Source organism: Callorhinus ursinus, unplaced genomic scaffold (genome assembly GCF_003265705.2).
Source record: "Callorhinus ursinus isolate GAN/ISIS: 27379988/994484 unplaced genomic scaffold, GSC_fseal_2.0 scaffold4, whole genome shotgun sequence".
NCBI lineage: Eukaryota > Metazoa > Chordata > Mammalia > Carnivora > Otariidae > Callorhinus > Callorhinus ursinus.
The window spans coordinates 74052256-74077891 of record NW_027397066.1 but is presented as its reverse complement, the minus strand read 5'-3'; the positions used below and the strand labels follow the sequence as shown (position 1 = coordinate 74077891).

At 35.5% G+C, this 25636-nt stretch overlaps 1 protein-coding gene across 2 annotated transcripts in view; it reads right to left on the bottom strand.

Annotated features, from left to right (window-relative positions):
- Window positions 1–377: 377 nt before the first annotated feature.
- CCSER1 (coiled-coil serine rich protein 1) overlaps window positions 378–25636 on the bottom strand; it is a 722113-nt gene continuing 696854 nt past the window's right edge. For both annotated transcript variants that reach the window (XM_025873454.2, XM_073891963.1), the window contains one exon: window positions 378–1456. In XM_025873454.2, the coding sequence (XP_025729239.1) occupies window positions 1397–1456 (60 nt within the window). In that variant the 3' untranslated portion in view covers window positions 378–1396. The remainder of the gene's footprint in view (window positions 1457–25636) is intronic.

Below are 25636 nucleotides of genomic sequence, written 5' to 3'. Positions count from 1 at the left end.
TATTGACTTAATCTAGTTAATAATACACGTTTTTTTCTTTGCATCTTAGTCAAAATATTGTTAATTAAATTCTTTCTTCTTCTTTAAAACGATACTGACCATTCACATTGATAAAAATCTTTACCAGGTGGGTGCTTTATTGTAGGTGGTGGAGTTTTCTACCTTATCTACATTGAAAGATTTCAAATATAAAATAAGACCATAAAAAGGAAGAGATAAGAATAGGTTTACAAAATAAACTATAGAAAACTGTTAGAGAAACAAAAAAATTGTGTATATTAGGTTGTAAAAGGATGCATTAAGGGCAAAATCAATAAGGACACACACAATGTTTTCATGTAAATAAATACATTTATAAGTTTATTTTAACACCATGGTTTAAACCCAGCATTTGATCATTCATATTATATTACATAATGACTTGAATAATTTAAGAAATTTTATAACATGTATCTGACTGTTACTACAATTACAATGATTTCATTGCCTGTTTGCAAAATATAGAGAACTCCATAAAAGCTTTCTTCTCCTTAGCTCTGTGACTCTCTTCTGTTGCCCTTGCACCCTGCCCACAGCACTGAACCACTTCTGGGCTGTGCTACTTACCCTTGCAATAAACTACAACATTCAAGAGTGCCCTGTTGCCACTTGGCCATTTAATAAAGTAAGCTATTATAGAAAGGCAATAAACAGGGATGCACAGAAATCAGGCAGCAATGCCAAATCCAGGAGACAAGTGTTCTTTCATGACACACTCAAGAAACTTCCCTTAATAGGAGGTCAGTCAGTATCCAGTAAACTTTCTTTACATGTTTGGAGATATAAATAGAGGTTTTTAATTTTCTGTAGGTGGAATAAGACTCTTCATTATTTATTTCATTTGAAGACATACTGCTTTCATCTTTTGATCTCAATACAAGAGAAACAGATAATTTAGTTCTTCACTAGGAATTGTCCCCCTCGGATGGGAGAAACTAGCACTGTCTTCAAACTTACCTAATGTGCATAGAATATGTGGTGAAATTAAATGAAGACTATTACCACAGAGACAAAGGATATGGATGACAAGGTTGAACAAAAAATGTGTACTGCCAAGTGGAATGTTACATTGAGAAATAGCTTGCATATAGAGATAATTTTTAAATAGGTCTTTTGTTGTTGTTGTTGTCAAAATACAATAAGAATAAGGTAGGAATATGTGAGTTCAATCTTCATCTATCAGTTTTTTGTGCAATTGTGTACAAATGCAGAAAGTGTGAAATATTTGGAATGGAAACATTTCTCTATTAAATACTCTGGGAAACAGCTAACATATGGAATGATGGAAAGTTGGTTTTATTTAATATTTAACATGTCACAGATTGGTGATACATTGCTTATGGTCAAATGATTTCACCTAGGTTGAAATATGTACTGGTTTAAATAAACCTTCAGTGCATGTAGGATTCCACAGGGCCTTGAAAAGAAGAAAACAAAAGTAAATAAATGAATGACATCAAATTAATGAAATGAAATGAAATTTTATTTCATATGAAGATTTAAAACATATAAACACTTAAAAAACATAGACCGACAACTTTTATTTGTGATTTTCTAAGTCAAAATTCCTATTAAAATTTATTGATATTTATTAGTATTGCTTACAGGTTTCCAACATCCAATTAAATACATTTTACACAAGGTAAAAAGAGGGAAGATTAATTGGCAAAATTTTATGATTTTCTTTGGTTTCATGAGTAAAAAAAAAAAAGTTTTACACAACTTTTTCTTTTATGTATTTCTCAAGTAAAATGACTTAAAGAAAATTAGGTAATTAAGTAATAGGTAAATCTCACATGTTTCTCCTGATATATTTCTAAAGCATAGTCACCACCCAAGGTCCTAAACACAAAATTCCAACAGAATTCCATATGCCACAATTATTACTATTTTCTTAATCTCTACACTTTATTATAGTTTTAAGTGATAGAAATTAGAACATTTCATAATCCTCCACCTTCAAAAAAGAAAAAAAAGAGAAACTATTGTGTAAATAGTATGTATAAAAAGAAATACACAATCCAAGAAGTATAGAATATACTTGCCCCTAAGGAATGTGGAACTTAGTTGGATATAAATGAATATAAAAAAGATAAACCATACTACAAGACTGACTGACATATGACAAGATAGGCTGTATGTCAATATATAAAACTGATGAGATACATTAACTAACTACTACAGGATAGTAAGTTATATAGGACTGATAACTGCTGACATTAATTCTACAGATAGAGAAATCACGCCTGATGAGGGAGCAAGAAGGGTAGCTGAAGACAAAGCATAAACTTGATACCCTGCAACCTCCCCCTCCCCCCCATCTTGGGTGGGACATGTGTGACATTCCTCCAGGAATCTCCCAACTAAATGTTAATACCTTGCTAGAGGGGAAAACAACCTTAACTTCACAACAGCAAGGCTGCAGGTATCTTGAGGGCAGGTCCTCTTTAGCACATGAAAGTTCTTTTGAAACCTCCCTTTTCCTTACTTCCCCCAACTCTTGAGTATATAATCACCACTGAAGACTCCAGTGCTGCAGCTCTTTCTGTCCCTGGGTCCTGTTACTGTGCTTTAATAAACCACCATTTTACACCAAAGACATCTCAAGAATTCTTTCTCGGTCATCGGCTCTGGACCTCACCCCACCAAACCTCTCCTATATTCCAAAAACCCCGTCAACCCCCAGTTTGGGTAGTCAAATTAAGGGTATGAAATTGGACCAAGGCTGGAAAAGAGAGATATATTACAGGGGAAAGGGTATTTCAGATAAAATGGTTAAAAACCCCAAACAATGGAGACAAGAAACAGCAATTTGTGTTGGTACAGTTTAAGTGGAATAAAATGTTTATGTTTGCAACATAAATAGGGAAGAGTATAATTTCAGCAGCTTTGAGTGCGGGCTTGAGGAATGGGAATTTCATCTTTTAAGCCTTAGTGAATCATTAAGAGAGAGAGCTTTAAAGTAGAAATACAACACAACGTAAGGGGGGGAGGTGTGGTTTTTGTTTGTTTTGCAGATTTATTTGTGATGCTGTATAGACTAGAATGTGTAGAGCCTGTAAGTAGGAAGACAAGATGAAAACCAAACTGAGGAAGTCTTGAAGCAGCAAGCAGTATTGGAAGGTGACTGTTTTCCAAATTCTGATTTCCCCCATGTCAAGATGCTTGTTTCAGTTTTGTGAACTGACCTTCACTCAGATTGCAGCTCAAAGACAACACACTCAGAAAGAAAGGTCTTCCGTGATAAGTCTTTTCCAGACATAAACTCTCCTCTTCACCTGATTCAACTCTTAATCTTGTCTTTTTGCTTATTTACATCATGACCCTTATTTCTATAATTTCTAATGTATTGTCTATCTTCATCACTAGAATATGAGGTTTATGAAGAAATTTAACAACAGGCCCCCAAATGGAGTCATTTTTCCTAAGTTCCACTAGAACTTAGTAGCAAACTTAATTTCAGCTTTAGCCTCCCCCAAGAGTGGAATTTTCAACAGATCACTCTGGAAGGTCCTGATCTGCATTAGTGAGATCGTCTGCAAGACAAGACCCCTTGCCATTCCCCCCCAAGGGAAGGTGACCTTGCCCAATATGTTCTTTCTTTTCTTTAGCTAAAACTTCCTTGTGCACCACTTCCCATTCGGCCTATAAAAGCCTTCTCTTCGTACAGCTCTTCAGGAATTCTATTCTCTTTGGTAGATGGGATACTGCTTGGTTAATGAATCACTGAATAAAGCCAATTAGATCTTCAGATTTACTCTACTGAATTTTGTTTTTTAACATTTGTCTATCTCCTGTTCACTGCTACAATCTCAGTGCCTGGGGTACCGTTTATTATTTTTATTTTTTAAATGACAGTATAAATGAGAAAGGGTGGCATAAGTTGAGATGAACCACAGGACTACAAGCACATGTCGAACACAGACGTAGATACACGTCTGCCAACGAAACTTGTTAAAAAAAAGTGCAGAATCATCAAGACTAACAAACATTTCAGTACCTGTTCCCCAAAAGCTGGTTGAGTGAATGGGAAATGACAGGGAATATAGCATTATTTTTTGTATTTCATAAACCTGGAATTCTGTTTTCCAGTGCATTTTAAGCCTCCTAACATTCGTATTTATAATAAAGTTCTAACCCAGATCTACCTTTCAATATTCTAAAAAGTTAGTAAAATGAAAGGAAAAAGTATTTTAATAGGTTGAATATGTTCAGAGACACAAATGATCCTAAAATATACGATACTAACATTTCTCTTGCCATAAAAGCTTACAATATTGTTGTCCTCATCATGTGGCGAGGACAAAAAGCCCCAGTATTTCTCTGTCATTTTTAGCAACTGGAACATGGAGAGGACTGCAAGGAAATACGAAAACTCAACTAATGAGGATAAATGTTTCCCCATGACTACTCTGTAAGAAAAATAAAAACTCAAAAGATGCAATTCTTTTTTTATGATTAACCACTCTGGAGATATTGTAAAGTAAGACAATCATTTACAAAATAGATTAATCATTTTAGGCTTTAAAATATGATGAATTCAATATATTGTCAAATTTGGGAAAAACCCTCCAATATTTAATATTTTAATAATTATACTGAAGAACAAAGTATTTTGCTACTTTGGTTCCCCAAAAACTTCCAATTTATTTTGTATGGAGGTAATACTTGAAGTTAAATACATTGTACAAACATAATTTTGTCTTCATTATAGCGGTGTTGCAGAATTTGTTTTAAAATACTTACTATTAGTTATAAAATATATTTATACAATGAAATTACAAATTATCATAAAGGCACATATATTCATTGTAAAACATGACCAAAAAAGGTAAGTAGAAATAAGAAAATGTCATATTCCTACCAGAGATGATCACGTCAACTTTTGTATATTTTCATTTTTTAACCAAAATGAAACCATACTATACATTCTGTTTAAGTTATTGGACTTTCTGCTTAGGTTTCCCAATTAATGGCTTCTAACTTTCTACGTCAATAGGTTTTAATTTGTAATAGTTAGCCTTAATCAAATTTCCTCAAATGCCCTTCCAACACTACTACTAAATACTACTATTGCTGTTACTACTCAACCTAACAACCCAAGATTCAGTACTGGACCATGTTTCACATCTCCGTGTAATGTCATTATAAATCCTTTCTTTCTCTCTTTCCTCTCTCTCCCCTTCTTTCTTTCTTTCTTTCTTTCTTTCTCTCTTTCTCTCTCTCTATGATCTATCTACCTACCTACCTACCTATTGATTTATTTGACTCCATGCCCAGCATGGAGCCTAATGTGGGGCTTGAACTCACGATCCTGAGATCAAGACCTGAGCTGAGGTCAAGAGTTGGATGCTTAATAGACTGAGCCACCCAGGCACCCAGAATCTTAATTCAGATTTTTTAAAATTGGATTAGCCTTTCCCCTTATTGGAAAAACTTCTAAGCACACAGAAAAATAGAAAAACTAGTACCATTAACACCTGCATAGCATAACTACCACGTGGATTCAGTAACTGAGTTTGTCATGATTTCTCTTTGGTCTCTTTAATTAGGACAAACCCCCAATATTTAATGGCACTTTATTTTTTAAGGCTACCATGTCAGTTTTGTCAGAATACTGCACATTTGGAATTTTTCTGATAGTTGACCTGCAGCTTGTTTTACATATCCATCCATGCCTGTGTTTCCTATATATTGAAAGGTAGGCCTTTAAGCTTGAATTGTCTCAGGTTAGATGTTTCTGACTTGCTTTAGACTCTCAGTAGGCAGAGCTAAGAAATATTCTATAGTAATTTATGAGTTCATGTTGATAGTTTCTATTTAAATATTACATTACAGGGTTCTTTAACTTATATTTTCATTATTATACTTATTTTCTCTCATCTTGCAATACCTTGGGTAACTAGTAACATTTGCTTTAAACGGTTGAATCTTATATACATAAAACAGCTTCAAAATTATTATAATAGTAGTATAATTTTACTACTGAGTCCATTTTTATATTTTTTGTAGTTCTCTTGGTCCTTAGGCTATAGCCAACTAAGGAAGTGCAACCAGGATTGGGTCCAAATCACCTTAAAATATTTTTTTCTTGGGGCACCTGGGTGGCTCAGCATTATGGAAATGTTTTGTGGTATATGTAAATGTGTACGTTCAGTGTAGATTTCTAGAAATAGCATCGCTGAGTGGAGGATAAAACCATATACAATTTTGATTTTTCAAAATTCCCCTTGATAGGAAATTGTTCCATATGTAAATGCTGTTCTTTAAAAGGGAAAAAAGAATTAAAAAGAAACGTGAAAAATGTTTAAAATGTTCCTATGATAGAATGATATCCAGTCACTTAAATTAGTAAGTAAAAAACATTATTATGAAACTGCTTCAGGCCCTTGGGCCAACTTAGTCATCTTTAAGCTTTGGCAAATACCCTTAGCCCGTATGATTAACTAGCCATTCTTTGTATATCATAGATCATGCATTCTTTCCTAGAAGGGAAAAGAGCAGAGCACTTCTGCACATTGCAAAACAGAAACCAGACCCCCTTGCACAACCTCTGAGGGCTGAGATAACGTCCATAGCTGGCACCAGCGGGTCTGCACACCATCAAGAAATATTGCAGACCACTGCATCCCCTTTACTGATTAACGGACCTAAACCCCTTTAAAAGTCCATAGACCAGGCAGAAACCTTGAAGTTGGCCTTTGGACAAGAGTTCACCTTTTCCCCAGATGGCCAGCCTCCTTAAATAAAGCTCATATTCCTCTCCAATCACACTCTTGAGTTTTGGCCTTTCCAGAGATGACATTGCCCTTGGGTTTTGGTAACAAATTTTGGCGAGCCAGCACCCCTGTGGCATCCAGTTCCCCTGGGAATCCCAAGGCAGAGCGGTTGGCTGTGGCAGTGCCAGGGCTCATCTGCAGTTGGGCGGATGAAGTCGTTGGCCCAGCAGCGTGCCAGGGTTTACTCATTTGTTTGCTGAGCTAGTACCCTGGATGATCACAGATCAATTAGCTGCTCAGGGCTAGTCGGCTTTGGGAGGACGCCAGAGGGAATCGGCCGCAGCCGCTGAGACTGTTTCTGTCTTGGGGAAACTCCCAGCTGATTCCCAACTACAGCTAACTGCCGGGTTTGCTTTTGGTTTGAGTGAAAAGGAAAGGAGCATTTGGGGCAAGCTGATGAGCTCTGGACCAGGTAAATCCAATGGAGTACACAATGATGCAAGTTTCTCATTTGTGAAGCACCGTGCGCTTCTGTTCCGTTGCCCATGCTTTTCCCATTAGGAAGGCACGGCTTTGGAGAGAAACTAAAAGGGACTTAATAACCACGGATTTATTTGGAATTTGGAATAGATCTGTTTTGGTGTGTATGTGTGGGCTGTATTGTGCTAAATTTGTGTATAATGGGAGGTTCCATCTCTGTCCCACCAAACAGCCCACTGGGCTGGATTCTCAATAAGTGGAAGGAATACAGCCAGAAATCCATGATTAAAAGATGATTTCTATTGTAATAGCACCTTGCCATTATGTTAAAGCTCAGAGGAATGATGACCACTGAATGGCTCTCTTGGATTTTTTCCTTCAGTTTGTCTCCAAATAGGGGTTTTTTGCTCTCTTAGCTTGTCTAGGAAGGCATTTGGTTCTGTCAATGAAGCCCCCAACTTTTGGGGAAGAACAAATTCTAACAGAGGTTCTCTGGGCTTCATTTAGTCATAGTTTTGTTTCTCCTATGCTCTTTCTGAACTTTTGCCTAGGAAGATGGGAGATACTCCTTCTATTCCCAAAGAAAGTCCAGTAAGACATTTTATTTTTTTTAAGATCTTTTAATTTTTATTTATTTGAGAGAGAGAGAGAGCAAGAGAGGGAACACAAGCAGGGGGAGTGCGAGAGGGAGAAGCAGGCTTCCCGCTGAGCAGGGAACCCGATGCGGGGCTCGATCCCAGGACCCTGGGATCATGACCTGAGCCGAAGGCAGACGCTGAACGACTGAGCCACCCAGGCGCCCCAAGACATATTTTAAATAAATGGCACAGAGAGTTAAAGAAACCTGTTTTGCAGGAGGGAGTGGCAAGAGACATTAAGGAAAGATTAGTCCAAATTCTGAATCTACCTCCAGCCTTTCTGGCAGCACTCCTGGCCTCTGCCTCCACTTTCTGATTGCTGGACCACCATGGGAGTGACCCACATGGCTGGCTCCTATACCATCCTTGGCGCCTCAGGTGCCATTGACTTCTGCCGAGCCACCTCCTTATGAGGTTCAAACTGAGGCACCTCCCAAATCAAGACGAAGGGATCCAGGGGTTCCCCTGGACTTAAACCAGCCACTTCAGATTTCCCCGCAGGTAAAAATTCCCAATGGGGAATAAACTGATTGACTTTTTAGTGGACATAGGTACAACATATTCAATACTAAGCCTGATTCAAGGCTAATTATTGGTTTAGTTAAAACAGACATGTTACTGGAGTTATCAACACTGAATATGATACAGATAATCAGCTTTGTTCTACCTGTATTTACTAAATTCTTGTTGTCTCTGTTAGTTTGTCAGCAAAGAGATGACTTAAAATGATGGTTAATTTTCCCGGCCTCATAGTGGTTTTCATGGGTAATTGTTAAGAACAAGTAGGTTGAATAAGGCTTACAGTTTTCAAAATCTTTGTAACCTGAAACATCCAAGTATTCCTAAGTTAAATGATAAATTGGGTTAAATTCAGTAGATAACTAAGTCTTTTCCAAATAAGAATACTAAAACATTGATTACTGAATGTAGGTTTGTTTGTGGCTTCTTATTGCAGAGAACTGAGGATACTTGGGTCTATTGCTAAACATGCTTTATACTTTATTATTGCAGGTTGTACTCTGGGGAAAAAAAAAAGATAACCACCGTGTTTCTAAAAATCTGAAAGTCTGAAAATGTATTCATAAATTTCCAGTCTAAAGAACTGTGCTGTAACAGTTCACAATTGGTTACTACTTAGTTTTTACTGGAGACTAAAGTTTCTAAGAGTTAAAATTCTGATAAATGTAACTGAGATGGCTAGAAATGATAAGGTAAGCAACACTGTAGACAAGAAAAGTAAGATGTGTTTTTGATAAGAAAGATATAAGGAATGGGAATACATTTTGTTCAGGGGGAAAAAAGAAAGTAATTTTGTCCTAAAATGAGACTAGTTATTTAGAGACAGTGGGCTTAAGACACAATCTGAATGTAAAAGAAAAGTTGTAGAAAGTTTCTGAAGGGAAATCTTGGGGAAAAAAATTTAAGTGTGGTCAGGACTAAGATTGGAATTAATGAGTTTTAAAAATATACTAGTGTAAGACTGAAATTCCGCTTTTCTTTCTGTTAAAAAGATAAAGTTTTTTTGGACTGCTGGTCTGCTCTTGATAAGAAATTGTAAACAAAGTTTGTTTTCTTTTCTTTATCTGCCCAGAAAACCAAAATTTCTAAGTTTTGTCTTCATCGTGTCTTTGATTACTTAAGAGAACTGAAGCTTCTCAATATTAAAGAAGCTAACTTTTGTTAGGAACCATATAACCTTTTGCATAATCTCTTATCACCACCTTGGTTAAACAGGTAATACTGAATTTTATAATGATGTGTAATCCTATTTAGGAATGTACTTTATAACTTTGAGGTTTTTTTATTTTTTAAGATTTTATTTATTTATTTGACAGAGAGAGACACAGTGAGAGAGGGAACACAAGCAGGGGCAGTGGGAGAGGGAGAAGCAGGCTTCCCGCGGAGCAGGGAGCCCGATGTGGGGCTCAATCCCAGGACCCTGAGATCATGACCTGAGCTGAAGGCAGACGCTTAACGACTGAGCCACCCAGGCGCCCTAACTTTCGGAAGTTTTTAACAAACTTCCCAAGATCTGAATTCTAAATAATTAAATTCTTCTGACAAACTGGGCTTGTTAATTTGGTATGTTAAGTTACTTGGGAAACACTGTCAAACAAATGATAAGTCTTAGGTTATACTGTATGGGTAAATGCCATAATTGTTCCAGAAATACATGAAATTCTTAAAGTTTTAATATGTCCTCATATAAGGTCATCAGTTGAAATTCTAATTATTGAAATGTTGCATGTCACAGGAATAACTGGATTTTTTTTTTTGGCAACTGCATTAAATGAACTCTCATCAGATCTTTAACCATGTTCATTTTTAGTCTTTTATTATTTATAGTTATTGTTCTGAAGCTCTTGAAGAATGTGTTTCATCTTCAAGGAGACTCATGAAAAGGACTTTTTTTTAAAATTATTATGTTAAGTTAGCCACCATACAGAAAAGGACTTTTAAAAAAATACACATTTCTGATATCTTCAAGATCATAAAACTAAACTGGGTATGAATTTCCAGAACCAATGGAAAAGCTACATTCAAAAGACCAAAATTAGTTAATTTGGGATTAATTGAATTGAGAAAGATGATTATACTTTTTATGACTTACTTGAAACATTTTTGGTTCTTTAATGTTTGTTCTTCTAGATGAAGGAAACTTTCTCTTAAGATATCTATGACTTACAGAATATGATAAAATATTCCTTTGTGAAGAAATTGAAACACTTTATTTTCTCCTACCTGAACGCTCCAGAAATCAGAAACTCTCCATGTGTACTCTTTCTTTCATGGCAATTATATTTGCATAAGTTCAATAAGAATCTCTTCCCCTTGTTACAGGACACTTTGGTTATATTGCCAAGGCTATGACTGGAATGTCATTATTTGAGAGACAGACAGACTCAGATATAACCAGACAGCTTTAAGGAACAAAGGCTGACTTTATGGAGCCAACCTGGAGTGTACTCTCTCCATGGGGTTAGCTATGGACTTATGGAAATAGCAGATGGTCCCAGTTTCCTTATGATTGGATAGAGGATGCACTTGGCGATGTCTATATCCCCAAACAAGTCTTCTCCCACTTGCCAGTGATCCCTCATAATTAGGATATTGTTAAAGCTAGATACTGGGCAAAGAGGGCTTCTTGATATTTCCCCCCCCCTTTGGCCATATTTGTCCCAGTAGCCACCTCTATCAATGTAAAATTATGAGTAAAGGTCTTAGCCAAGCATTTAACCAAACCTGGCATGCAGCCATCCATAGATTTGAAAAGTGGCCTGCCCAAACCAAATAGCCCTAGATATCTTGACAGCAGCCAAAGAGTGACATGTGTTTTCACTAAGACAAAATGTTGCATATTCACATTTCTCAAAAAATGTAATTGAAGCCATGAAAGATTTAAATAACCAAGTCACTGCTACAGATGCCCTAGTTCTAGATCCTTTTAGCAGTTGGCTAACTTCAATTCCTTCCAAATGGAAATATACCCTATTAAACATTACTGCATTTCTTGTTTTCTTTCCCTTTGGTGGTTGTTTGACTTTTTGCACCTGTCAAGGAGGAACTTGCACTATTCATACTGGCTTAGAGATGCCCTTACTATTCCCTACAGTGGAAATGCCAGAAACAAGATCCTCCACACTGTAAAAGTTTTCCACTTCAAAATCCCTAAATCATTCTCAATCAGCAGGAAGTAGCTACAGAAGAAGGACCTTTGCTCCTAATCCCATAGATATGAAATCATAAAACTGACCGTGAGGAACAGAAGTCATCTTGGCCCCTCCTGCAAACCTAGTAGTCTTTCAACTTTAAACACCCTTAGCCTGTGTGATTGATTAACAAACCTTTCTTCGTATGTCTACAGATCACGCATTTTTTCAGAGAAAGAACAGAGCACTTCACATCAGACCAAAACAGAAACCAGACCTCCTTGCACATGCCCCAGGCACTAAGGAATCAGACCCCTTTGTATAACCCCTGAGGACTGAGATAATGTGTGTAGCTGGCACCATGTGTCTGCACATAATCAAGAAATATTACTGACCACTGCACCCCCTTTACTGATTAATGGCCCTGAACCCCTTTAAAAAATCACTAGGCCAGGCAGAAACTTTGGAGTTGGCCTTTGGACAAGAGATCACTTTCTCCCCAGTTGGTCAGCCTTCTGAATAAAGCTCATATTCCTTTCCAATCAATACTCTTTTGAGTTTTGGCCTTTCCAGCTATGACAAGCAGCTAAACTTGGGTTTCAGTAACAATTAGAGTAGGCTAATGTCCATTATATTTGAAATGCCAAAATATATATGCTTATGTACATGTAGTATATTTATAGATAGTGGTTCAGTGTTTATATATTTAACATACTAGAAAATCAAAATGGAGGAAAGCTTTTAAAAGAGTGGAAAATACATATACTCACACCAAGTAATTTTTGTATATTTTTATGATTCACATTAAGTTCCTTTTAGATTCGTATTTCTTATGGTGAAATGAGTCATTACTGATGCTCCCTCAAAGAAAAATTAATCCTTTCAAACTCAGAGTTTGTGGCAACTTCCGCATAAATTAAAAAAGACTCTTTAAGGAGCATTTCTGGAACAATATTGAGTGTTTTTTGTACTCTAAAAAGTTGAAAAACACTATTTCCAATTCTATATTAGTCTTTTCTTAAGCTTAAAAAATGAACAATTTATCAATTTTTAGGTTATAGTTTTCCATTCAAGAAAATACTGAACCTGTTTAGAGTATTTTTCTTTCTGAAAATTATTCTATATTAGACTGTACCTTAAGTAAATTTTCCTTTAATTTGATGGATTAAATCCAAATCCATAATCAATTTATAAGCAAAAAATCATAATATATGACAAATCTGAAGTAATTCTGATATGTAAAAAACTATGACTTTTAAGTACTCTGAATTGTAAATTACACTCTTCTGTATAAATTGTCTCCACAGTAATTCAGCTTTATACATTTAAAATTCTAATTACCATTTTAACAATGTAGCATCACATGAGTATAATTTCCTGGTACTCTTTCTTCACAGAGCATGAGGTTAATGTTACATGTGGCTCTCTTTTAGGAAACCTTCTGTAATTCAATATCCTGAAAATTCCTATTCCTTTGCCTCTTTGGTACAAAGTCAAACATTTATGGAACTGTGTTCTTTAGCTCTCTATAAGTTATAAAAACAGTTTTTATGTCTTTATTTTGAAACACTAATAATCTAATAGTTTAATGCCTTTTCTCCCTGAAATCATTACCCAGTTCTTTCACTGGAAGAAGATCAAAGCTAGAGAAAAGGAGAATTTGCCACACCAAAATATGCCTCTTTGGCTTAAGCATTATCTTGAGCTGGTTATGTTTAAGAAATTACAAACACAGGAAAAATTCTGAAAACCAAGTAAAAGTTACCCTTTTGTAAAAGATATTTACATTTATAAGGAAAAATCTCTACTTGTAAGGGTGTGACCCTCTCCATACTAGGAAGACGAAGATGACCAAATCTCTGGAAGCTCATCCATGGAGAAGGCACAGACCTAAATCTGTGTGACAACTTTACCCTTGTTTACTGTGTTCTTCCCGGTAATCTCTCATAACCTCCAATATCCTTGTTTTGTCTTTAGCTGGAGATGGTATGTAAGGTGGTGGCCTGGCCATTTTGGGAAATTACTGTTTTCCTGGGTATCTCACATGTATACAGGAGGTGTATGTTATGTAAACTTGTTTTCCTCCTGTTAATCTGTCTTTTATTATAGAGGTGGTTTCAGTCAAGAACCTGGGAGGTTAGAGGAGAAATTATTTTTCCTCTGCTACAGTTTGGTGACCCCGGTAGGGATCTGTTGAGGCACCATACATGCTCTGGAGTCTGCGGATGGGATCCTGGAAAAATGGCAGAAAATGGCAAAGGATAAGAATTCTTACAAGTCAGCTCTCCCAGGTATCTCTTCCTGTCGTACCTGGTTAAGAGAAGATTAAAAATTCTTATCCCTTCTTTTCCAAATTTAGATTAACAGGAGAAAATATTTGTGTGAACTAGTTCCTTAGGTATAGTGACTTTGGTAAAGATTCTTGTTATGAGTAATCTTGTTTTCTGTTGATCCTCTTTTCTCCCAGAGATGGCCATTGTTTTTGTTTGTTTTTGGTGTCTGTCTTTTGTGTCATTTGTCATAAAAAGAAACATAGCCTAGAAGAGATTTTCCTTTTGTCTTGTTCTAGGTCATAAGAGTTTGGCTTTGTGAACAGTGAGAACATTGTTTGGTCTCTGTCACCTGGAAAATGAATGTGTCTACACGCATCTGGCATACAACCCAACAGGCTAATGGATCCCAGAAGGAGTATTCTCTTTGTCCAACTATGCCAGCTCTCAGGGGAGTTTATTATAAAGGATCCTATTCCATAAGGGGCCTTTGTAGTCTCAACCTTCATAATCTCATTTGTGCTAGAAAAGTCCCATTCCAGTAGCATCTGCTTGGTGTCACAGATTTAGTCTATGACTGGAGGCATCCCACAGTCTCATTCTTATCACCTGTGATGATAACACAAGTGTTTGTTTTCCTAGGCTAACTTTGAAAGTAAATTCTCTGGATCTCTTAAGGGCTGCATCTTTGCACCTCCCTTTGGGATGCCTCTTGAAATCATTGTTAACCCATAAAAAGCATTTATTGGTTTGAGCTGCTATTGAGATTAATATAAGATCCTTCTTGTTAATGGTCAAATGATGGATACTTTGAACTAAAAACAAAAAATAAAACCCCAAAAACTCCTATATTTGAAAAAAATATTAGAGAGTTATTTTTCTACAGAATTATCTTATTGGTTTCTATGAAAAACCAAATTGAAAGGAAGACAAAAGAAGTATAATGGCTTGCATTATGGACTCCCTCAACAAGATGAAGATATGAAGTTTTTTTTTTTTTTTAACCTGCACTTTCATAAGAAACTACCAAATTTAGACAGCAGAAAAATCAGTGGACATTCACAACCCCACTCACAAGAACCTTGCCTGGTGGCTAAGATTCTTCCTTCCTGTGATTATACTATAGTTATCAGGCAAGCTGACTGAGGAATGTCACTCTGCCTGTTTCAAGGACATGTCATTGGTTGTAAGTAGTAAGGAAATTTAATTTTTCTTTTGCCTTTGTTTCCCACATCAATCTGACTAGAAAGCAAAGAGTTCAAAATAATTTCCTCTACTGCATTTGTCTTTATCAGATCTTTGATTGCTTAAGGAAACTGAATCTTCTTAGTATTAAAAAGAGTGAAACTTTGCTCACAACTATGTATCCTTCTGTATTTGCCTTTAAACAATGTTTGTCACTTTGGTTAAATAAAGTATTGTTTCATAATGATCTGTGATCCTATTTAGTCATGCGCTAAAACCTTTTGATATTTTTGACAGACCTCCCCAAATCAAACTCTAAATGGAGTCCTTTTGACCTAGAACTAACTTTGAGATGTTTCAGAAGGTCTTTGGAGCATGTTAAAAGAATTATTCTCTCTCCTTGGAAAAAGAGATCTTAAGCTAGTTAGGCTTATTTACTATGTTAAGTTACACGGGAAGCGTTGCCAAATTAGTGATGCTAAACCTTCTTAGATTTCATTTGAATGGATATATGTTGTTAATATTAGTGTTCCAGAAGTTGTATGAAATTTCTAGAAATTTGGTATGTTCTGGTATAAAGTTTTCATTTGTAATTATACTTACTACCTTAAAAAGCATGTCATGGAAATAGCCAAATTTCTTTGTCAATTACATTGCAATGTACTCTCATCAGAACTTTAACCATGGCTATTTTTAAGTGTTCTGTCATTTACAGATAATTATTGTTTTATTCTATGCTTTTGCAAAAGTGCTTAATCCTCACAGATTATTCAAGAAAAGGACTCCGACAGGGGTGGCTGGATGGCTCAGTTGGTTAAGCATCTGCCTTTGGCTCAGGTCATGATCCTGAAGTCCTGGGATGGAGCCCCATGTCAGAGGGGAGTCTGCTTCTCCCTCTGCCCCTCCCCCTGCTGGTGCTCTAATAAATAAATAAAATCTTTAAAAAAAAGGAAAAGAAAAGAAAAAGGGAAGGACTCTAACAGGTACTCTGGAATATAGGTCTCTGATCATTTCAAGACAAAACGGAACTGGGTAAAAATTTCCAGAACCAACAGAAAACCAAGTAGAACAAAAGTAACATGGAGCTGAATAAACTCATGAAACTGAAAATACTTATGACTTTGTTTGAAACATTGTGATTCTTTAATGCTTTGCTTTTTCTAGATTTAAGGAAACTTCTCTTTTCCATTAAGCTAAGTATGAATTACAGCAATTTGGTAAAGTATGCCCTTGTGAACAGAGATGAAACAATTACTTTTTTTCCCTATCTGATCCCTCTAGAATTTGAAACTCTTAGTGATTATTCTTATTTTCATGGCAATATATTTATATGCATAAGTTTAAGCAGAATCTGTTCTTAGAATGTGCTTCCACAACTGGACACATTGGTTGTATTACTAAAGCTTTGAATGGAATGTCATATTTGAGAATATACATAGAATTAAACATGACCAAACAGCTTCAAGGAACTAAGTTTCACTTTATGGAGCCAATAAAACTCTTTGCAAAAGCAGCATGGCACTGCTTACAGGGATCCCAGCAGTCTTACCAGATGAGTAAAAGAAAGTCACTTTCTGGAAGGTGCAGAAACCATACGTTATCTTTGGGACCTCAAGAAGAGAGAAATTAACCGAAAACGCTAGGTACTACAGGCAAAGTCTGATGGTGAGTCCTTGGCTTGACTTCTTAGCCTCAAGGCTTTTAAAAGTTCAATCTAAAATTCCCTACAAAAGTTCCAGAAAAGTAGACCTAAAAAGAACCTATATATTCAATCATTATTCTTCCAGCACTTATGTAAATAATCAAGTTTAATAAGACTAAACTTGTTTTGCAAATAAATTAGTCCTACTGTGATTATCTTTGGTAAAAATGAGGGTGATTATAGAGAAAATAACGTTTCAGTAGTATACCTTTGTGGATATTAGATTCTAGTCCAGTTTACAGTCTTAGAAATTTTGTTTTCTACCTGTAAATTGGACCAGATCCTGAATTCTAACAGTTTTCCTCAAATATCTCACTATAACTCTCCAAACTAATTTCTGGTTTTCCCCCACCCTTCTAACTTGAAATGACTGGGAATCAAAACTGCCCTTTTCCCAAAGCTCTGCAAACTGAATGTGAACAACTTGATATAAACTCTTTAAGAGAAATCACAACAGCTCATATGGACAACCTTCTGTACCTGCGGATATGTCAGCCACTCTGAAAGTTCACCTGACCACCTGACAACATCACAGATATTCAAACTTTGAAAGACGATTTGAACCTGACATATAGAAATCTTGATTGGCTGCCCCCCTGGTCTCACAAACTGTGTTATAGTTTGTGCTAACTGTTAAACTCTGTTTATCTTTTTCCATAGAAATGCTAGCACAATATGGGACTAACTTTGGGAGCCCATCTACAAGACCACCTCTTAAAATGAGACATAGCAGTCTAATTGAACTGACCGATTTTCAGGACTTAGACATGGGTTCAGTAGAATAATGGAATAACCTATCAACTCAGGTTCTGGATTGTGAAACTTCTTGGGGAAGTTTCAAGGTGAAATTGAAGGGAAGCACAATTTGCCACCCCCAAATATGCTTCTTTGGCATAACTTGAACTGGTTATTCTTAAGAGGCTGCAGACACAAGGATAGCTCTCAAAACCAAGTAGAAGTTACCTTTTGTAAACGTCATTTATACTTGTAAGGGAAATCTCCATTTGAAAGGGTATCTCTCTTTCTGTACTAGGAAAAGGGGATGACCAAATCTCTAGAAACTCTAATCAAGAGAGAAGGCATAGACTTAAATCTGCATAACAACCTTGCTCTTGTTCACTGTGTTCTTCTCGGTAATCTTCCACAACTGGCTTCTCCAACCCCCATCTTTCTTTTGTCTTTACCTGGAGATGGTATTTAAGATAATTACTTGGGCCATTTCAGGAGTCAACTTAATTTTCCTAGGTATCTCCTGTGTATATAGGAGGTATACATATTATTTAACTTGTTAATCTCTCTTTTATTACAGAGGTCTAGCCAAGAAATTAGAAAGATAAAGGAAAAATTACTCCTTCCCCCCATCACTGGCTCCCCCAACCCCAATATACACACTAGGTATTCTCAAGTCCCAAAGCATGAGTCAAGTGTTCGAGAAACTTTTTGATAGAGCAAGACCATTATGAGGGCTAATGATCTTTACAGATATTATCCTTTTGTGCTGCTCAATCAAGTACAAGTAGGATGGTTGTCAGAGAATAGTAAATCACACAAGAAAACTAAAGGAAAAAATAAATTAATTAAATCTGATAGCCTAATGAAACAAAGGCTCAACTGTATGACAAGATAGAATAGCCATCAGGTAGTGTAGTGAAAGAAAAAAAAAAACCAAAAACCCAACAACACTGTCATAACTATGGTATGGCAAAATTTGTCATTATTGTTTCAGTCTAGAATATATAGTTTTATGATTTCTGCCTCTTGAAAAAGTAATGTTTCTAGATAGTCAATGTGACTTTTACCTTTAAAAGAAAATACTTTAATATTAATTCATACTAATAAAGTTAGGTAACAAACAGTTGTATAAATATGATTTAATATTAAACTACAAATAACCATTTTAAATGCTGTATTAGTGTACAGTAGGATTTCTGTAAATTATTATATACAAAAATTAATATATTTGCATCTAATCTTAACTTCTATAATAAGTACAAATAGTCAATAAAAGTAGATTCTGTTTTGTACCTATATCATGCAGTTGTGTGTTCAGAGACTGTGTGCTTCTACGTGTGTCGGTGTGTGTGTGTGTGTGTGTGTGTATAGTTTCAATACACTTGTAAATATTTAAATAGTAAATTTGCTTTTCCATATTTTTCTTGATTGTAGACCACATTAAAGGAAGGCAGTATTTTCCTTAGACATGAGTTAATATAAATCTACAAAGATATATGTTGACCAAGTACCTGAGCAAAGTCTTAGAACTTAAATTAATATAAATTATGTTACCAAATGATCTATCACAACCCCTAACTTAGGAAATAAATGGGCAAGCCCTGGTGTACTATCCTGGCCAACTGCTCCATCCCAGGGTATAGCTGGGGGGGTAGATAAATGGAAAGCTTAGCTCTTGGCTGGGTTTGCAAACATGGCTGCTGAATAAACTCATCACAAGAGAAGCCCATAACTCAAGAGGAGAATCTGGAAAAGAGAAAGGGGAAGATTTATTTCTGGTGCCTGTAGCCAGGGCAGGTGGTAGGCTCAAGCCTTAACAATCAACCCAACAGCCAAGAAGAGGGACACCTAGAGTTTTATAAGGAGAGGTTGGGAGGGTAGTGCAAGAGAGCAGGCAGAGAGCACGTCATCATGAATAAGGGATCACTGTGTGTTCAGTACATGATCATGCGCAGAAAAGGGTGTGTTCTAAGTATTCCATTGCTACTAGGGCTTTTCTGGTCTGGCAGTTAGAATGTTCCAGTCACTGTCAGTGCCACAAGAAAATGTAGTAAGAAATTAACTGCTGGGTTCTATAGTTGAGCAAGAAGGCTCCCTGACAATTATGATGAATAACTGCAATTACATAATTTATCACAAATAGTCACTGAAATATGCCCTTAGTGTATACATTGTATTTTCTTCCACAGGGTGGTAAAAATTCCTTCAGACAGGACTTCCTGTCATGCAATACACACTTAGCATGCTGGAAAATTCTAAAATGACTTCTAAAGTTGTCCAAGAAAATGCTTAGAAATTTTGTAATTAAATCTAGATTACCTATAGAGGTGGTGATATATGAGATAGAAGGTGATGAGGGTTGAAAGAAATTTTCAACAAGTATCAACTTTTCTTTTTTATCAACATTATTACTAAATGAACATATTTTTCAGCAAATATTATAATTATTATTACTAATTGGAGGAGAACAAATATATGCTACCCAGAATATGCCTCTTTAGCATATGAATTATCTTTAGCTGGGTATTTTTAAAAAACACAGACACAGGAGAAGCTTGGAAAATGGAATACAAGTTACTATTTTATAAAAGAAAGTTACATGTATAATGGAAATCCTCACTTGTAAAGGTCTCTCTGGACCAGGAAGAAGAGGACAACTCTCAATCTCTAGAAACTCTTTTCAATGGAGAAGACAGTCTTAAATCTGCATAACAGTTTTACCCTTGTTTACTATGCTTTTCCTGGTATTCTCCCATAACTGGTCTCTCCTATGACCCCAACCCTGCAGCATCATCTTTTGTCTTTAGCTGGAGGTTGTATTTAAGATGGTGACGTGGACCATTTCAGGGAGTTACTCGGTTTTTCTGGGTATTTCCCATTTATACTGGGGGTATACATGTCACTAAACTTGTTTTTCTCCTGTTTATTTGTTTTTACAGGTAGGTCTCAGCCAAGAAACCAGAAGAGTAGAGGGAAATTTATTTTTCCTCCCCACAGAAGATATATAAAATTTGTATGTCTATGTGTTCTTTCATTGTTTCATTTTGATGAATATTTTTACAATTACAAGAGCTTTTTTTTTTAAACACCTATCCTTGCTATTTTTCCCGAAAGGATTTCAACTATAAATTCTCTTAACAAAAGGATTATCAGTTAAGTCATACTGATTCTATGCAGTCAAAGCTGAAATAAAGACCTGGAGGCATTCCAGGAATGATCTAGCTCCTAGATAAAAATTCAGGATTTTAGAAGGAAGCATTCAATGCTGCATGTTGGCACTCATGTTTTAAAAATCACTGGTTATCTACACTGATTTGCATTTAATGCTTTGTTCTAAAAGGCACAAAGTGGCCATTTTGAAACATTTGTTAGATGTAACAAAATGATACAGAATAATGTAGAACAATATGCACTTCTGTATTTGTTAATAAAACAATGTATACTGATTTCTTTTAGATCTTTAGGATTATAAAAATAACATGAGAGTCTTTTAGTTAATCTATTCATTTATTTTTTCACCGAGTAACTATTGAGTGATTTTTACATTTGTTGGCTTTAGTGGTACACCTCTAAATAATGGGATGTGCTGATATACAATGAAGTCTAATTATACATTTAAAGTATCTAAATTCAACTCTTCCTGAGCTGGGAGAAGGTTGAGAGGAGGAGGCAGACAGAGCCTATGCAAAAAAAGGAAGGAAAAGTGAATGTAATTTACATGGTGTGGCTGATAGGACCTAGCTTTCTTCTCAGTGCTTCTGCTAAGTGGATATGATAGGAGGAGCCTGAGTAGGCTATTTCCACAGGTGGTCTCTGTTCCCCTAGTGTGAGTCTCTTGATGCATGGGGTCTGATTCTAGGGTATAATGGTATAGAATGCATTTTTTCATACCACATGGCCTACAAATGAAGCCAACTATTCTTACCCAGGACTGCTGCAAAGATAAAGCAATTTGTTCTTACTGACTGAGGGTCTTTCAGGGGTGTTCAAGGAGCATATCACAAAAGGATTTCTGACTAAATGGGATTTTTTAAAAAGATTTTATTTTATTTATTTATTTGACAGCGAGAGACAGCACAAGCAGGGGGAATGGCAGGCAGAGGGAGAGGCAGGCTCCCTGCTGAGCAGGGAGCCGGATGCAGGGCTCGATCCCAGGACCCTGGGATCATGACCTGAGCTGAAGGCAGACACTTAACCACCTCAGCCACCCAGGCACCCCTGACTAAATGTGATTTTTACCTCACCACCTTCAAGCGTCACATCTCACCCTCAGACCGGCCTAGATCACCCTGTTTAAAATTTTTGATCATAGTCTTTACCCTCACCCCTACATTCACAATTACCCAGGGCACCTGGGTGGCTCAGTTGGTTAAGCGACCGCTTTCAGCTCGGGTCATGATCCTGGAGTCCCGGGATTGAGTCCCACATCGGGCTCCGTGCTCAGCAGGGAGTCTGCTGCTCCCTCTGACCCTCTTCCGTCTCGTGCTCTCTGTCTCTCATTCTCTCTCTCTCAAATAAATAAATAAAATCTTTAAAAAAAAACAATTACCCTTTCCCTGTGCTATTTTTCCTTTTTATATTGCACCTAGCACCTTCTGACATACTATATACTCTCCTTATATGTTATAAGTATGCTGTCAAAAAATGCAGGCTCCATAGGGAATATTTGTGGTTTGATTAAAGGATGTATCCTAAGTACCTAGGACAGAGCCTGGCTTCCATGGGGCATTTAGTATTTGTTGAATAAATGCATGTATGGATTTTCAAAAATGATACCCTTAAAACTTCACCACGGGATAAACTGTGATTCTTCCACTAAGTATTAATAAGTACCTACAGCAGTTGATCATATATCTTATGTTTTTAAGCAATGATTTTGTCTGAAACTTATCTTTATGTAATATGAAAAACCGTAGTTCAAAAGAAAACTTGGAATATATCATTTTTAAACTTTGATTTTATTTAAATTTATAAAAACAAACAGAAATACTTGATGTAAATAAATATAAATGAAGTATATAGGGAGAAGGCACTCATCTGCTAAATGCTGGGGCACCCTGACATGATCAGAAGCACTGAAGTTATGAAAAACAACAGCAATGGATGGATCAAAAATAGATAGCTTTAACAAACTAGGATTATTAGCGACTGAACTAGAAAGCCTAATTGATAATTAGTCAATTCTTACAATTAGGCTTAATCCATAGGCTGACATAATATAGTTGAATAACACAAAATACTCTCTTGCTCTTTATAATAGCTAATAAAACAATTATGGTAAAAACTAATCATTCTTGGGGCACCTGGGTGGCGCAGTCAGTTAAGCATCTGCCTTCAGCTGTCATGATCCCAGGACCCTGCTCAGTGGTGAGTCTGCTTCTCCCTCGCCTCCCCATTCGTGCTCTATCTGTCTCTCTCTCTCTCAAATAAAATCTTTAAAAAAAAAAATCCCCTAATAATTCTTACTCTTTACATGATGAGCTATTCTCATATTTGTTAGAATTTCCTGTACACTATTAAGTATATTAGGAGGGCCTCCAAAATTAAATATAAGAAAAGTATAGATTGAGAATACACAGAAAACTGCATTGAGTTTTTCCTTCAAAATGTGTATTCATAATGCAACTAGTATTATTTCCCTAGCATATAAGTAGAAAACTTCATTTATAAAGCAAATCCCATCATTTAGAAACTATGTTAAAATGTTTGAAAAATATATAGTGGTATGATCATACTTTTCTAAACTGAGTTATGCTTCACTCACCCATGACTCAAAATATGTGTGATGCCAGTTCAGTTTCAAGTAGCCAAATGAAAACCATTAATGATATTAAGACTAACAGTAATTAATAAATTTGACGAAATACTTGATAACGTCAAAACTCTTAAAGAAATATGAACAAAAAATTGCAAGTTTGAGACTAATACTTATTAAATATAAAATATAGAAAAAATATATGCTGATTAAAGGTAGACTCCTCTAGAGACTCTGATTGTTCTAAGTTCAGGCACTAATTGAAAAGAAAATTTACACTTAAAGTAAATCAACTATATTTTAAAAAGATAACCTTCTGTAGAACATCAAAAGGAAGTTAAAAAAAAAAAAAAAACCTCTCCATATAGATGCCAAATTAAAAAAAGCACCTGAATTTTTGCCGTGTTAGAATATAAAATCTTCACTGCATTTTGGCTATTCCTTCCCAATTATTTAAACCAAAAATGTTATTTGCATGAGTTCAAACTATATTTACAGATAGCTTACATTCTATGCTGAAGCATTTATTTATATAATTAATGTAATCAGAAAAATCTCTACCTCTTAGTGTAATCTTGCAATTGGCAACATTGTTACTTGACTATATTCATCTTCTATCCTGTTTTAATAACACAAGTGACACCTAAGAAATTATTTTTGATCTTTCAATAAACTAAGTCAGTGTAGACAGAGGAAGGTGAAAGCGGTTAAACTGGCATCGATTATTGAAGACACATTCATCAATTATTTAACAATCTCCCTCATCATCACAAGAACTATTGTGTTTATAGGCCTTTGCTGAGACACTCTGAATTTATTTTTAAATCATCTTTGTCCTGTGCATTAGAAATCAAAGCATACTGTACACTAGCATTAGTTTCAAGTCTCCTGATAAATCTATTACAAGATAGAAATAGTTTATTATATGAATCTTTGAACTTACTCACTGTAGAGGATTTTCAGAAATTTCTTTTAATGGTTTTCATTATAATTCACATCTTTCAAGGATTCTATTTCCTATTTTAAGCAAAATGTGTAGTAACAACTATCTTCCCAAGAATATTATATTAGCAGATACTGGTAGTCTCTTCTATTCTGACATTCATATCATTGAAACATGATCCATACTGATCTGTAAAGAACAATTTGTGGCTAATATTGACAGCTTTAGAAAGCAAGCAAGAGAGTATAAGTATCATTCATAATGTACAAGATTTCTACAAGATTTTTCATATCTTCTCTGACAAATACTATTGCAAATTGTTAAGTAGCTATAGTATATATGTGAATATATATTGATGAAAAAACAAAATGTCAGATTATTTCCTGATAAAAATGTGAGCAAATGTTATGTCAAAGGATAATCAATTATTCTTATTGCATATGGAAAAAGTGAAAAATTTATGACTAGATATTGAAAAGTATAGAAAATATATCCCAGTCACAGAAAATAAAAATACACTGTTGATAAGTCATATATTCCCAACAGTCACACAATTTATCACATTTAAAATGCTTTACTTATTTCTAACTTGCTTTTTAAAAATATTTCCCTCCCCAATGTTTTCCATACAAAATGCCCCAAAGCCTATTATGACAGTAACATCCAGTTAGTGCCATGAGGTTCTATATGTGTATCTTTGATAATTCCTTTCTGATTCTAATGATTACATCCTAGAATCTACCACCAGGAAATGTAAAATATGAAATCTTTAGAACAGATTATTAATGTATGCTAATAACTACCTAAGTCATACCAAACACTTATACAAAGGGATCCTGAAAGGAGTCAATACCAAGAAATTATTATTCTTAGCCTTAATTCAACCCAGTAAAATACAATAAATTTTCACTGTCAGATATGAAAAGAAGCTAGGAACAATGAAGATTTAATAAGGATTACCTATGTTCATGGCTCCATTTTAAATTTTTATTTAAATGTTTAGAGAAATTGTAATATTGATATAACAAAGCTCATAGAAACAAGAACATGATGGGGCATAGAGAGGCAAATACACAAGACACAATTTAATTATCTACCCCACAGGAACCATTCATCTCTTAGCAACTGTTTCTCACTTGCAGTCACTAATACTGCTATAGATCTCACATTCTATCTTTATATTCGGTCCTTTAGAAATTTGGAACTGAGTTTCCCAAGCATCATTTCCGTATTGAGTAAAGTGGAATATTTGAGTCCCAATATATACGTGTTTTCCTCTTCCCTTGCTGAAGAATACATTACTTTTAATAACTAGACTTCCACAAAGACCATGTGGTAGTGAATAAGTTAACTTATAATTGTGTTATGTTTGAATATGATTTAATGGAAACTATTAATTTATTCGTCATATTGGACAACTGGCTTGCAGATTTAAAAAGATATAGGTTATTATTTGTAAAATACATACTGAGCTTATAACCTAGGTACTGATATACAAATAATACATATCAAAAAACTTTAAA